The 14779-nt window shown below is 43.4% G+C and overlaps 1 protein-coding gene across 2 annotated transcripts in view; it reads left to right on the top strand.

The window, feature by feature from the left end:
• TNKS (tankyrase) overlaps window positions 1–14779 on the top strand; it is a 288162-nt gene that overhangs the window by 230448 nt on the left and 42935 nt on the right. For both annotated transcript variants that reach the window (XM_073340169.1, XM_073340168.1), the window contains 3 exons: window positions 505–584; window positions 11500–11645; window positions 12761–12926. In XM_073340169.1, coding sequence (XP_073196270.1) covers window positions 505–584; window positions 11500–11645; window positions 12761–12926 — 392 coding nt within the window. The remainder of the gene's footprint in view (window positions 1–504; window positions 585–11499; window positions 11646–12760; window positions 12927–14779) is intronic.

Raw genomic sequence — 14779 nt, 5'->3', positions numbered from 1 at the left:
ATAGTATATTTGCCATGGTGCTAAGCAGGCTGAGGTCTCTGTACACCAAACCCCAGACCTTGTTTAAAACTGTTTAATATTAGGCAGTAACTTAGTTACATTAACACCTCTGGCCCATTATTCCTTCTAAGTTAATATAACTGTGTACAATTGTTACATCATCAAGAAATCCCACCTGGCCAATCAGAGTGCACCCTGGACAATAATTGCCCAAAACCAGATTCTAGAGTCCGGCTCCCTCTCCCTTTGCTGTGTTGGCTCTCCAATACTACCAGGAGTAAAAAACTGTACAATCCTATTCCAGTCTCTAAAGTCAGCAGCTCTGCACCTTATTGCCTAAGTGATTTTTGAAAATGGGACTTAAGCTGTGCTAAATTGCTTAAGCACTTTAAAAAAATTGCGCCTGTAGTCTCTTTGGTCAATTTAGAAAATGCGTGAGGCTGAGTTTGTCCGTATTTTGGTGTAGGGCTATGTAATTATCAAAGTTTCTTTTCTTTTCTGTAGAAAGTACACCTGTACGCACTTCTGATGTGGATTATCGACTGTTAGAAGCGTCCAAAGCAGGAGATTTGGAAACTGTGAAGGTAGGTTTGTCTAGGTGATACTTGTAGGATGGAAAGTATTACTGAGCAAGATCTTCTCTGCTAGGAGAAGGTGCAATGACCTAAAAATCAAAAGGGAATCCTACAAAAAGTGGAAAAATGGACAGATTGCTAAGGAGGAATACAAAAGAATAGCATAAGCATGTAGGGACAAAATCAGAAAGGCTAAGGCAAAAAATGAGTTACACCTGGCAAGGGACATAAAAGGCAATAAGAAGTTTGTTAAATACATTAGGAGCAAGAGAAAGATAAAGGAAAGTGTAGGTCCTCTACTTAGTGGAGAAGGAGAACTAATAATTGATGACATCAAGAAGGCTGAGGTGTTTAATGCCTGTTTTGCCTCAGGGTTCACTAAAAAGGTTAATGGTGACCAGATCGTCAACACAATTAAAATTAACAAAAAGGGGGAAGAAACAGCAGCCAAAAATGGGGAAAGAACAGGTTAAAGAATATTTAGATAGGTTAAATATATTCAACTCTACAAGGCCTGATGAAATTCATTCTAGGGTACTTAAGGGACTAGCTGAAGCAACCTTGGAACCATTAGCAATTATCTGTGAGAGCTCTTGGAGGATGAAAGAAGTCTCAGAGGGCTGGAGAAAGGTTCTATTTTTTACCCATCTTCAAAAAGGGGAACAAAGAGGAGCTGAGGAATTATAAATCAGTCAGTCTTACTTTGATACCTAGAAAAATACTGGAACATTTGTAAAAAGAAAAGGAGTACTTGGGGCACCTTAGAGACGAACAAATTTATTAGAACATAAGCTTTCGTGAGCTACAGCAAGCTCTAATAAATTTGTTCGTCTCTAAGGTGCCCCAAGTACTCCTTTTCTTTTTACGGATACAGACTAACACGGCTGCTACTCTGAAACCTGTCATGGAACATTTGTGAACACCTAGAGGATAATTGGATTATAAGAAATAGCCAGCATGGATTTGTCAAGAACAAATCTTGCCAAAACAACCTAATTTCCTTCTTTGACAGGGTAACCGGCCTAGTAGATGGGAGGAAGCAATAGATGGGATATGTATCTTGATTTTAGTAAGGCTTTTGACTCAGACCATTTGAAATTTTTATAAGTAAATTAGGGAAATGCGATTTAGATGAAGTTACTATAAAGTTGGTGCAAAACTGGTTGAATGACCGTATTCAAAGAGTAGTTATCAATTGTTTGCTTTCCAACTGGGAGGATGTATATAGTGGAGTCCTGCAGGGATCAGTCCTGGGTCTGGTATTATTCAATATTTTCATTAATGACTTGGCTAGTGGAGTAGAGAGTATGCTTACAAAATCTGCAGATGACATGAAGCTGGGTTTTGAGCATTTTGGAGAATAGGATTATAATTCAAAATGACACTAACAATTGGCTAATTCGTCTGAATTCAGTAAGATGAAATTCAATAAAGATAAGTTCTTTGCAGTACTTCATGTAGGAAGAAAAAATGAAAGGCACAACTAGAAAATGGGGAATAACTGGCTAGGTGGTGGTATTCCTAAAAAGGATCTGTGATCTTCAAACTGAATACGAGTCAACAATCTGGTGCACGGGAAGTAATTGTCCCACTCTGCTCAGCACTGTTCAGGCCTCAGCTGGAGTACTGTGTCCTATTCTGGGCACCACACTTCAGGAAAGATGTGGACCAGTTGGAGAGAATCCAGAGGAGAGCAGCAACAACGACCAAAGGTTTAGAAAACCTGACCTAGGAGGAAAAGTTTAAAAAAAAAAAAAAAGGGAAGGGGAGGCTGTCTTGAGAAAAGAATCTTTAAATGTGTTAATGGCTGTTATAAAGAGGACTGTGATCAGTAGTTCTCTATGTTCACTGAAGGTAGAACAAGAAGTAATGGGCTTAATCTGCAGCGAGAGAGATTTAGGTTAGATATTAGGAAATTTTTCTAACTATAAGGATAATGAAGCTCTGGAATAAGCTCCCAAGAGAGGTTGTAGAATCCCCATCATTAGAGATTTTTAAGAACAGGTTGGACAAACACCTGTCAGGGATAGTGTAGGAATACTGGGTTCTGCCTCAGCTCACGGGGCTGGACTGGATGACTTCTCAAGGTCCCTTCCAGCACCACATTTCAATGATTCTGTGATCTTGGTTCTGTCACTGGTTTCATTTAAATGTTCAGAAATGTTGTTTTTCCTTGTTCCTGTGGAATGACCCCACTCTCCCATGCTTGGGCACTTGTGCACATGAGAGTTCAGGCACACACTCAATAATGTGATCATTATACGGTGTTTTCCCTACCTAACCACTGTTTCTTCCATTAACTGTGGAATGCAAAGCGTCCGTGAGCAAGTATTCATTAATGCCAGTGCCTGTAAGTGTGGTTACCGTACATAATTTGTTTTAGATAAAAGAACAGCCACAAAAGTCAGATCTGGCACATGGTACGTACCATAATTATGGTTTAAATAGAATTTCTCTTTTCAGTGTTCTCCACCAATCCAGACATTTGGAATTATAGTTCCTCCCAGCCATCTGATGGAGACAAAGCACACATGCTTTTGAGAATGTCACATATAAGGGTCCAGATATCCCTTAGCCATTAGTAGATTGAGCACACTGTGTCCCCCTAGCAGGCCGCCAGAGGAGAGAGAGAAGTAGGTCCTTGAGATCTAAAGGAAGCCGCATGGCACACTTTGGTCTGTGGCTGCCATAGCAGCACATATGAGGCACTGAAAGCCAGTGAGCCTTAGCCCCTCATGCAGGGCTGATGAGAAGGGGAGAAGAGGAGACAATTATACTGGGGCCCCAAGCTCAAGGGGGCCCTAAAATGTCTTTAACAAGGGTGAAATGGGAGTGAAATTGGAGGGGAGGGGTCCCAGAAAACATGATGAACAGGGGCCCCAATTTTTTCTCGATGGGCTTGCCCATGTGTAACAGGGAAACCCCCACCCCTTTGCTAGCATATCCAGACCCTAGCAAGAGAATGAGGCCCCAGTCCAGGGCTGGGCTCCAATTCTGCTAGCATTGCCAGACCCTCCTCCTGCATGAAGTGCCAGGGCAGCTTGGGCTTGAGAGGGGTGAACAGGGCCAAGTGTCCCCTCAGAAAGCCCCGAAGAGGTAGGAGGCGCCACACCAACTCTTTAGGGCAGGAAGGGATTCAGGAGCCCCACAACAGGGTGACTGCTCCTTGGACCCCAGTATCTGCAGCTCCCAGGATAAAGAAAAGGAGTAGAAAACAGGGACAGACCAAACTCTGCCCCTTCCTTGGGCAGGTGCAGCACTTGCCTTGAGGAGGGACACTGGTCCTAGGAAAGCCCCCTGTAGCTTTCATAGTCATGTCTTGGTTTGAGCTGCAAATTGAACTTTCTTGGACCTTGAGCACCTTCCACCATACCCATGCCAGCTGATGAGCAGGTCTAGCACCAGTCTTCTTCCTGCAGAAGATTTGCTCTCCACCATGGAGCAGGGAGTGTACAGGCAGCTGCAGCCCCGGGAATCAGCTTCCCACACACACACCATTGCCAAGCAGACTGGGGGCAGAGAGGAGAAGCTGCTCCAGCTGTTCTTAACAACACTTTAGTCCTCATAGAAAATGCGGGATGGGAGCATCTTGCTGGTGTGTAGCTCTGCCTGCAGATGCTCACCAAACCTCGTCAGATCAGAATTCCAGCTCCCACAGGGGCAGGTAGGAGATTAAGGACAAAGAGCAGCCACCATTCTGGGTTACCCCTGAGAAGTGAAAGGGATGAGCTAAGGAAAGAAAGCAATGTGCTCTTCCCTCTCCATGCCCCCAACTGACTGTGCCCAGCTTGGCTCCACGTGGGCGGAGACGCTGAAGAAGAGAAACCTCTACAGCTGTCACTTGGAACAGGACCACACCTCCAGCTGCCTCCTCCTATTCCTCCTCGTAGGGCTCCCCTGCTGTTCAGTCCGGACTTCACGAAGATTTGGGGCTCTGCCTTCTGGTCTTTAAAGAGCAAGCCAGGACAGAGACAACAGGAAGAGTGCAGCCCCCATCCATTCCATTGCAGAGAAGAAATAGCTGAGTCCTGGTCACAGAATACCACTCAAGATGTCAGTCCAGTCAGACACCACTCAAGTCTGCAAGGCCTAGCTGAGGAGGAGGTCGAGCAGTGAGAAATAGGCTTCCCCAATCTTAAGAGAAGGCTGAACCCCTTACAGAGGGGACCAGCCAGTAGCGTAGCTGGGGGGAGCGGGGCAGCGGCTGCTCTCCCACCGAGCAGAAGTGGGGCCTTTTTAATTTTTACTCGCACGGCGGGTCAGGCGGTGCTCCGGGTCTTCAGCGGCACCCGCTTGTATTCATCTGACCGCACTTCGGGTCTTCCGCGTCGGGTCCTTCACTCGCTCCGGGTCTTCGGTGGCATTTTGGCGGCAGGGGGTCCAAGTGAAGGAGCTGACGCCAAAGTGCCACCAAAGACCCGGAGCGCCACCGAGTGAGTACAAGCGGGTGGTGCCTTTTTTTATCTCCACTCCCCCTGTTTTCTCCACCTGGGTACGCCACTGGGACCAGCCAACATTGTTAGAGGTTGGCATGTACTTGGGAGGTATTTGCTGGGGCCAGGGAACTTTTATCCTCCTCTTACAGGGCTCTACCTCTATGTTGGAGTAGAGACTAGGGCACCCTAGACAGAAAACCAGCCCAACAAGGCTCTTTGACCTCCGGGTGTCAGACATGGAGGTGCTCCTTTAGAGCCTGAGGGATGGGTGCTGCCATGTCAGAGGTGGAAAGAGAAGTAGCTCTCAAAGATCTTCTTGACAAATGAGGTATGCCTGACAAGGTCCTTCATAGTTACTATAGCTTCAGTACATGCGACATGCACCTCCCATGGGGCAGTGAGGTGCCTACTGAAGCTTGGAAGGTTTCCAGAGGCCAGAAATGAGAGCTCTGAGCAGGCCAACACTCTCCCAGTTATGCACTCGAATATGTTGTCCATGTATTACACCATACAGGATATAATCCTATCAATGGGAGCCTTAGCAGAGGGCCAGAGACCCCTGCAGCTAAAACAGTGGGTAGCATATTCTACCTCCAACACCAGGCTAGAAGCCATACCCTTTTTCAAGGCAGACTTTTTTCAGGAAGAAGTTGGAGAAGATCCACTAGCTCTTAGCGTCTTCAGAGAATTGAGGTCCAAGAGATTCCCAGCAGGTCCCCAGAATTTCAGATCAGTAGGCACGTATCCAGGGAGACGAGGACCTACTAGCTAGTCCAATAAAAAAGGCAGACTAACAAAAGGATTAGCTTTTTATGTTACCAAAGAAGAGATAACAGACTGCAGGGATCCCTTTCAGGCTTTAAATCGTTTGTCTGACGGTACAAGGGCCTGAGCGCAGAGTCCCAATGTCACAGGAAGGCTGAGGGATTTCTTCCACATATGGGTCCCACCATGGGTCATGGACATGATAATAGACCAGTATGCCTAGTTAAGGGCAAAGTGAGATGATCAAGGGACTTTGTCGTTCTGTTGCCCTATAGCAATGTCAGTTACAGATACAGGCCAATCAGCTGGTCTGGGGAGAAGAGGGGGACACAAGGATCTACTTAATTGTCTCTAAAATAGTGGAGGAGTCTTTGTCCAGTTTTGGACTTGAAAAGAGTCACCTCCTTCCTCGGGATTCAGGATGGAGTCACTAATGCCTGTTGTTCAAACTGAACCATCTCCAGGATATGCCAATCCTTGAGTCTCACCAGAAGTGTCTTAGATTCATGGAAACAGGAGCAAATCGAACAGATATCCTGGAAACCGCACCACCCCCCACTGTTCCTCAGACATTCTTGTCAACTGCTGGAAATGGCTCACTTTGATTATCACTACAAAAGGTCCCCCCCCCCCCCCCGTTCTCCTGCTGGTAATAGCTCACCTTAAGTGATCACTCTGGTTACAGTGTGTATGGTTACACCCATTGTTTCATGTTCTCTCTGTATATAAATCTCCCCACTGTATTTTCCACTGAATGCATCCGATGAAGTGAGCTGTAGCTCACGAAAGCTTATGCTCAAATAAATTTGTTAGTCTCTAAGGTGCCACAAGTATTCCTTTTCTTTTGCAAATACAGACTAATACGGCTGCTACTCTGAAACCTGGAAATACTCTGGACCTTGGATTTATTGTATATTTAACCCCTTCTCCCATCCGTGATAGTCAGGGTACTACAGAAATTTGCCAGATCTAGGGGAGCTTTTTGTAGCTCCAGTATGCTGGAGGGGGGATAGCTCAGTGCTTTGAGCATTGGCCTGCTAAACCCAGGGTTGTGAGTTTAATCCTTGAGGGGGGCCATTTTGGGATCTGGGGCAAAAATTGGAGATTGGTCCTGCTTTGAGCAGGGGGTTGGACTAGATGACCTCCTGAGGTCCCTTCCAACCCTGATATTCTATGATCTAAGAAGGCAGTGGTACCTGGAAATGGTGATGTCTGTGTCCCCACCCTCTCTCCAGCTCTTGTTAATTCTGTACCCAGGGATATTGTCCAGTAGTTCATGATGGCCCAGCACAGTTTGCAATCTCAATTGAGGCCACAGTGCCAGTCATCCTGGATATCTTGCAAGCTTGTGTAACTTTGAGCTTGAGCGTCAGGTACATTCGAGTTCAGGCCATGATAGTCACAGTGTTCAGAGGCTCAGTTGGTGTAGTCTCAGTTGGCTATCACCCCAAAGTTTCCAGATTTCTGAGGGCAGTGGATAAACTGAGAGTGGTAGTTCATTATCCGAAGCCTGCATGGGGCTTGAATCTGGTGTTAAGTGTTTCCATGGCTCTCCCTTTGGATCATCTGAGAAGCATTTCTCTGTGACTACTATCCTTAAATCCTGTTAGTAATAGCATTATGTTCAGCAAGAAGATAAGGGAGCATAATCCCTTTCCTGCAAACAGCTGTATATAATTTTTCTTGGACAAAGTCATGCTAAAGACTTGGCCAGAACTCAGGCCCAAGACATTGTCTGTCTTTCACCTAAACAGAGAATTTGCCCTACCTACGTTTGGTCCCAATCCTGAGATGGCTACATTGCTCGAGCCCTGCAGATTTGTGTGGATGGGACAACAGAGTTCAGGCAGACTCAGAGCTTTTCATCATGAACCAGGGTTTAAAAGTCAATTGCTATTCAGATCTGCTATCTCTGGATGCATCAGAGAGGCTATACAGCAGGAAAGAAAGTACACCTGTAAAGTTCATCCTATCTGACAAGAAGGATTTGCAACGTTACTTCACACATCTTTGTCAAACTTATGGAATAAGCTTGCAGATGTGCCCTTTGTCAAAAGGTGTTGCAGGCAGTTGTCTAATGATGATCACACCTGTAATAAAATGATTAACTTCACTGTGGAGGTCTGAAGCATCTTCACTGCCGTAGAAAAGAGAAGGGGAAGGCTTCCTTATCTGTTTTCTTTTTTGAGCTCTTCTATACCAGTTCCTATAAAATGCTGGTTCCTGTCTCATGCCTGAGAATGTCAATGCAGAGTCCCTGATATGGTCCAATTGCTACAGTTAGTACAGTTATTTAATGGTTTTTGAATAGCATCAGTCTAAATTTTTCTTTAATACTGCTTTCGAAGTATTCAACTGAAGGCTGAGCGATGACAGACCTTGGTAGCTGAGTGTATGGCATCCTCAAAAGTCTCAGTGTTATCCTTTAAATGACGGTGCACATATACATTGCATTATACGTGTATGCTCCCAATGCAGTCAAGTTGGAGATTTTTGCCAGCAGTATCACTACACGACACATCTGCCCCTGCTCTCCTTGTGCTCTCAGGCAAGGACATAAAAGGGGCGTCCCGCTGCCCTCCTGTCAGGTCCTTCTCGCTGCCTGTGGCAAGAGTTGGAGCTCCCTAAAGCCTTAGCTTTGGTCAGCAAGCTTTAGAAAACTTTGTCCATAGTTGTTATAGTTATACTGTAAGTGTATTTTAGTGTGTAGCATATATTAAAGTACTGAATAGTGTAGTATAGTTATGTAGATATAGTTCTATTAGTACCTGGAGGATTTACTATGACAAAATCTCCAGGTTTTAGATAGTGTGCCACTTGCAGGGCCATTATCCCTTTCACAGATGGGCACAAGAGTTGTCTGATTTGTTTGAATGAGGGGCATGTGGGGGTCAAATGCTTTATTTGTACCTCCTTTCCCACCTGAACTAAGAAGCAGAGAGAGACTGTTGCTTGCAGGTTCACCTCACGAAAGAAGGCAATGTGACCTGTGTCTGAGCCATCTCCCAGTTGTGATCCTGGGGCCTCTGGATTGACTCAGAGTGCTCCAGCTTCTTCTGAATCCAAAGATAAGTCTGGAAGCAAACATCATGCTTCCCCATTTCTGTCTGGGTCAAAGAGTTCTAAATGTTCATTATCTCACAAGACCTCTAAATCTAGGTCTTCTCCCAGAAATGCATCTAGTAAGTCCTCCAGCACCCCCCGGAAAAGGGGAGTACAGAGTGTGACACAGCCAGAGGGCTGTGTTCTGAAGAGAATGCCATGATCCTTGGAGCGACACGGGTCCAGGAGCAGAAGTGATGGTGGGTGAGAGATCACCAACAGTCAGCGTACCGACCTGTGGAACTGATCCGCAAGACAACCAGCAGGAGGCGTTAGCGTGGTGAGTCCCACCCCATCACAGGGTCTAAGTTGTTTTCTGAAAAAACAGATACCATGCACATGGTTCAGTGGTAACAGCCGACACATTAGTTGTTTGGACATTCCAATTTTCCCTTTCCTGGACAATTGGCCAGTGCAGGCAGCAGCATTAGATGAGTGTTATCATCTTCATCGCTTGTCTAGGCTTGTCTCAGAGAATCTTTCACAGGATTTCTGACTATATCAGACTCTGCTACCAGCTTACTAAAGTCTCTCCTCCGTCGAGAATAACAGCTCACTCCACCAGAGCTCAGCTTTCCTGGGCAATGTTCCAATAGCTGATATATGCCAGGCAGCAACATGGTTGTCTGTTCCTCTTCTACTCATTATGCCATTGCACAAGCTCTCTCTATGATGCCAGCTTTGGCAAGTCAGTGCTACAGTCTCCATTTGGGTGATCCAAGTCCCTCCACCTGAAAAGGAACTGCTGATGAGTCACCTACATTGGAATGTATGGGAGCACAGTCAATCGAAGGAAGAAAGAAACAGTTACTTACCTTGTAACAACTGTTCTTCAAGACCTGTTGTGCACATACACATTCCACGACCCTCCCACCTTTCCTGGTGGTTCGGTCATTGCTCACAGTGGTGTTACGGAGCGGAGAGGGAGATGGTGGAAATGCCTCTCGTATGCCTTCACCTGGGAGCAAGAGGAGAACACCCATACTGCTGGCAAAAGTCTCTGACTCGAGTGCCCTGGGCACACATACACCTACAGTGAATGTGTAGGTACACAACACATCTCTAAGAACAACAGTTACTGTAAGGTAAGTGACCATTTTTTCTGTCTCTGTCTGTTGATTGGAGAAACTATAACCCCCAAGTGTCTGGACTGATACAGAAGATCTCAAAAAAAGAACATTAACAGGTAAAGAAAATTTCCCCTTGCATTACCACTGCCCCTCTATCTCACCTTCTCCCATACACCCTCAGCTTATCGTAGCTTTGGCAAACATAAGTGTGGTTGAAATATTGCACTGTTGGTGTCAGACACAAGGTGTCATAGAAAAATTGAGCAAAATTGGTTCGGCCTTGTATGTTGTCTGGTTTGGGTATATGTGTTACACATACATACAAACACTTCTCACACTGTGTGTTCCAATCAAAAATGTTGTGTGAACCAGCTCAATAGCTGAACTGACTTTATTCAAGCTTGATTTGTTCTGTGTATTGCTCTGAGATCTATAGAACAAACAAAGTCTGAAAAAATGGGTTCATTGGTTCTTAAGTTAAAAATTGAAAAGTTTTTTCATACGTGTGTAGAATTTGTGGCAGGGAAGAGTCAGTTCAGCCTAAGGCTTATAATGTTGGAGATGAATATGCACAATAGACTTTGTCAGTAGAATTTGTGCTGCGGAGGTTGGCCAGACAGAAGTCTCAGTCCCAGTACTGTGGGGGTTTCCCTATGCTTCAGAATAGACTAGAACATTGCGTGGTTATAGTTGGTAAATGTTTACTCTGTAATGGTGACTACTGTAGATCTAAGGCAGGTTTGGATGTTAGGGCCACTGTGAATTCTTTTAGCTTGATCTAAACTTGCAAGAGTTTTTAAAGCCTACCAGACCTTACAAAGATTTCACCATTTCCCAGACTACCTTGTGTCTGAAGAGGGAGACAGAGGGGTAATGGTGCCTCCCCATTCAAAGCAAGCGACCTAGACAAAGGAGCACATGGCTAAGATAAGAGTTCTTACCTCTGCCACTAAGTGGCCTTAACTTTTCATTTTTATGTAGCACTTTAAAAGTATTGTTTAGCTAGATCTCGCAACATTCTGTAAGAAAATAGCATCTTATTAGATGGGCTAATAGATGGGTTAACGAAAGTAGAAAGGTTGTGATTTCTTCAAGATCATACAGTAAATTGGTATAAGAGCCAGGATTAGAGCGTAGCTCTCCTGACTCCCCATTCCACTAGATGCCATTGTTTAATCCACTATACCACAGACCTCCCTAAACAAGCCACTAACATGTCTTTCTGATTCCCCATCTGCAAAATGGGAATAATACCTGCTTGCCTCATCTCTTGACCCAACTAGACGGGGATTCTGTTTACCAGTATTCTAACTTGTGGATTTGGAGAGGTGAACTCAAAATATACTGCCTTAAAATAGGGGGAAAGTTGTCAAATCGAAGCCATGAACAATTAGGAAGTGCCCATGTTCAAGTTTATGAAACGTCCCACTATCAGAAAAGAATACTTTTTACTTTAATTAAGGGGGAAGAAATGAGTTGAAAACATAAACAAGTTTCTAACTGTGATCAAGTTCTGTAGTAAACGTTTTGTTTCCTCTTTGATCTCAACAGCAGCTTTGCAGTCCTCAGAATGTGAATTGCAGAGATTTGGAGGGACGTCATTCAACCCCGCTGCACTTTGCTGCAGGTTATAACCGTGTATCTGTAGTAGAGTATCTGCTGCACCATGGGGCAGATGTGCACGCCAAAGACAAAGGGTAACTTTTCACTATTATTTCTTATTAACCAGTGCTCCTCACATTCATTGTGGGAGAGAGTTAATAGTCTTCTCAGCAATGTTTAGCTTTCTGATAGTACTGGTATCAAAATATTAAACAATAGTATTATAGTTGGGATAACTTCACTTCTTTCATCTCTGCAGCTTTTTTCTCCTCTGTTCTCTGTTTTGTTTTTGTTCTTTCTGCTTAATAGCAGTTTATCAAATATTTTGGAAGGTCTAAAATTAGCTTTTTACTTGTATGATATGAAATAGCCAGGGTGAACGCTGTACATTTTTCTCTTCTTCATAGATGGTTTATATTAATACAGAAAGTTAACTTTTAAAAAGTTAACTATTGTTCTCTCTAACTATTACAACATGTTTTCCCCCTTTTAAATCAAACTATCAGGAAAGGCTAGAAATACTATACAACCTCTTTATTATTTCTAGACTTTCCAGGCACTTTGATTTAAAAGGGGGGAAACATGTCACAGTAGTTAGAGAAACCAATAGTCAACTTTTAAAAAGTTGTTTTTCTGTATTAATATAAACCATCTATGAAGAAGAGAAAAATGAACAGAGTTTCAAGGTTAGGTTCAGATCCTAAATGTCTTGAAGTTTTAAGCTCCTTTCAAATGGAATTGAGTACAGTTTTTTCCCCACAATATTACACATGCATGGCTTACTAATGCCCAAACTTCACGTGTCAAATGGGATTTTAGCCACCCACTAAAACCCTTTTTGGAAATTTACACCCAAGTGTCCAAAGTCGACATTACAGCAGTGATTCTTGCAACATATGGCTATTGTTAGCAATATTGATATGGCCTGTTTATAGAAATTATTAATAATGACAATTGGTCGAACATCATCAGTTAGAAATATCATTGGCAGGAGCTGAAGAAAAGCTGTTTTCATTCGCTGCCTGGAAAAGGGATGTTCATTTCATATGTACCTCAATAGAAGGGCATGTAAAGCTGTGAAACTGGGGCTACTAAAAGATGCTAATAGTCTTTTTTTCTCTCTGAGGCTGTCTTATCCACGGGAGCTTTGTAAACTTGTATTTGAATTCGACTTTCTGTGACCATTAAAACTTTCTTTCTCTTTGATTAGCGGCTTAGTGCCCTTGCATAATGCCTGTTCATACGGCCACTACGAGGTGGCCGAGCTACTGGTGAGGCATGGGGCCTCTGTCAATGTGGCCGACCTGTGGAAATTCACCCCGTTGCATGAAGCAGCAGCAAAAGGAAAATATGAAATCTGCAAGCTGCTTTTAAAAGTAAGTCATTTACAATTACCAAATGTATTTTTAAATGTGTGTTCTGTTACATTTAAGATCTGAAACAAAGATCATTTTATTATTTTTCAGTGAATTAATTTGAATCCATTTTCATCTTAAATTTTACTGTGATATCTGGCGCTTTCTATATTGAATGTAAAGTCATTTGAAGTGCCTTTCAGAACATGTTCACTTTATTAAAATTCATCAGTACAGATGATTTTTCAAGACAATGTTTTAATTTATTCTAAAATATTCCTCTAATACATTCAATAATGTCAGTTAAATAACATTTACTTCATACAAACGGAAACAAATGGAATTAGTTTAAGGATACAAAAAAATGAACTTTTACTTGTGGAATAGTTGCTACAATTGAATAAACTTTCATTGGTGTTTGTGCAAGTGTACAGAATACAGCAATAATTAAATGTGGTCTTTAGAAAATATCTTATGGATGAGAAAATCCTCAGAGGAAATGTAAATTAAGACAGTTTGGAAGAAGCACGATAATCAGCAGGAGTGCTCAAGCTAACAGCCCCTGCTTTAAACAAAAACCCTTAATGAGAATGTTTAAAATAAGCTTGACAAAATTGCAAGAAATTATTAGGAAAATTAACCCCACACATTGTTTTCATCATAGGCGTTTATATACTTTTTTTAAAAGGTAGGCAGTTGTCAGGCTCTCTTCACCCCTTTTTACATGGTTGCTGCTTAGCCAAGCTATTCCTACTCAATCTTGTTAATTTTTCTGAGGACTTTTTCACTTTGATGGAGGACCACCACAGCAATTTAAAATCCTGCTGCAGTAGAACCCACAAGCTCTCCCTCACAGAGGTCCCAGGGCTGTGCTTGATGAGGGCCCCTAAAGCGACATCTGATTACAGAAGTTATCTCAAACTCTCAAATGCAGTTTTCTTTTATCAGCACTGGAGTGCTCTGCAGCCCAGGATCCTTCCAGTGGGGAGGTAGCCGTTCTTGCACTCAACCTCAAAGGATCCTCAACAAAAGTCAGTTCCTTAATAGACACATTATAGAAAACTTAGAAGCACTCCCTAAGGTCCCTAGGAGGTTGAGGTTATATAATACCTGTTGTAAATCAGACTTCTGCATCCAAGAGCTAAAAGGCTCCAGTGACACACCCTTAAAATTGGCACTGTTGGTCTTTAAATCTGTTGGTCCTGGGTACACTTGAGACGATTTCCTTGAGCCTTGTACTGGTTGGTATTTGTGCTCCTAGCCCGCTGGTTACGAAGGGTTTCTGCTGCTCTGACCGGCAATAATGCCTTTGTTTTGGTGTGCGCTGGGATGCGGAATGTGCACCCTCCTGAAATCTCCCTTACTTTGTTCCGCTTGAATTTAAAAATATTAAAAATAAAGTTGTTTTTTCAAATGTATTTTTGGGAGGTACGCTGTTGGCCTTATCTCATGTGACCTTCTCTTCCATTACCTTGCTTTGAACTGCATCCTCTCTTTTGCTTCTCTGTGCTTGTAGGTGAAGAGGGCTGTCTTTGTGTTCCTTAATTTTTGTCTGTTTCTCATTAGCATTCTCCCTGTCTGTTTCTATATGGCCCTGTCAGCATATATCTGAGCCCATGGATGTGTGTTTTGTTGTCCTCCAGAAGGAGAAAAGTTCCACTTTGAAACCTTTCACATTAGGGATCTAGAGCTGTAATTTTCAGAAGACTGCAATAGACATTTTAAACAATGTGCCACAGAGAACACTTTCTCCGAAAGCTGCTTGGGTGCATTAGAGCCAGTCTTTGCCCGCTTCTTCCATTCACATCCTTACTCTATACTGCTGTCTAATAGACACAGCCTTGGAAGCAGGAGAGTGGTAAGCTCCCCCCCTC

This window comes from Lepidochelys kempii, chromosome 4, assembly GCF_965140265.1.
Source record: "Lepidochelys kempii isolate rLepKem1 chromosome 4, rLepKem1.hap2, whole genome shotgun sequence".
Classification (NCBI taxonomy): domain Eukaryota; kingdom Metazoa; phylum Chordata; order Testudines; family Cheloniidae; genus Lepidochelys; species Lepidochelys kempii.
This window is presented reverse-complemented; position numbering and strand designations above follow the sequence as displayed.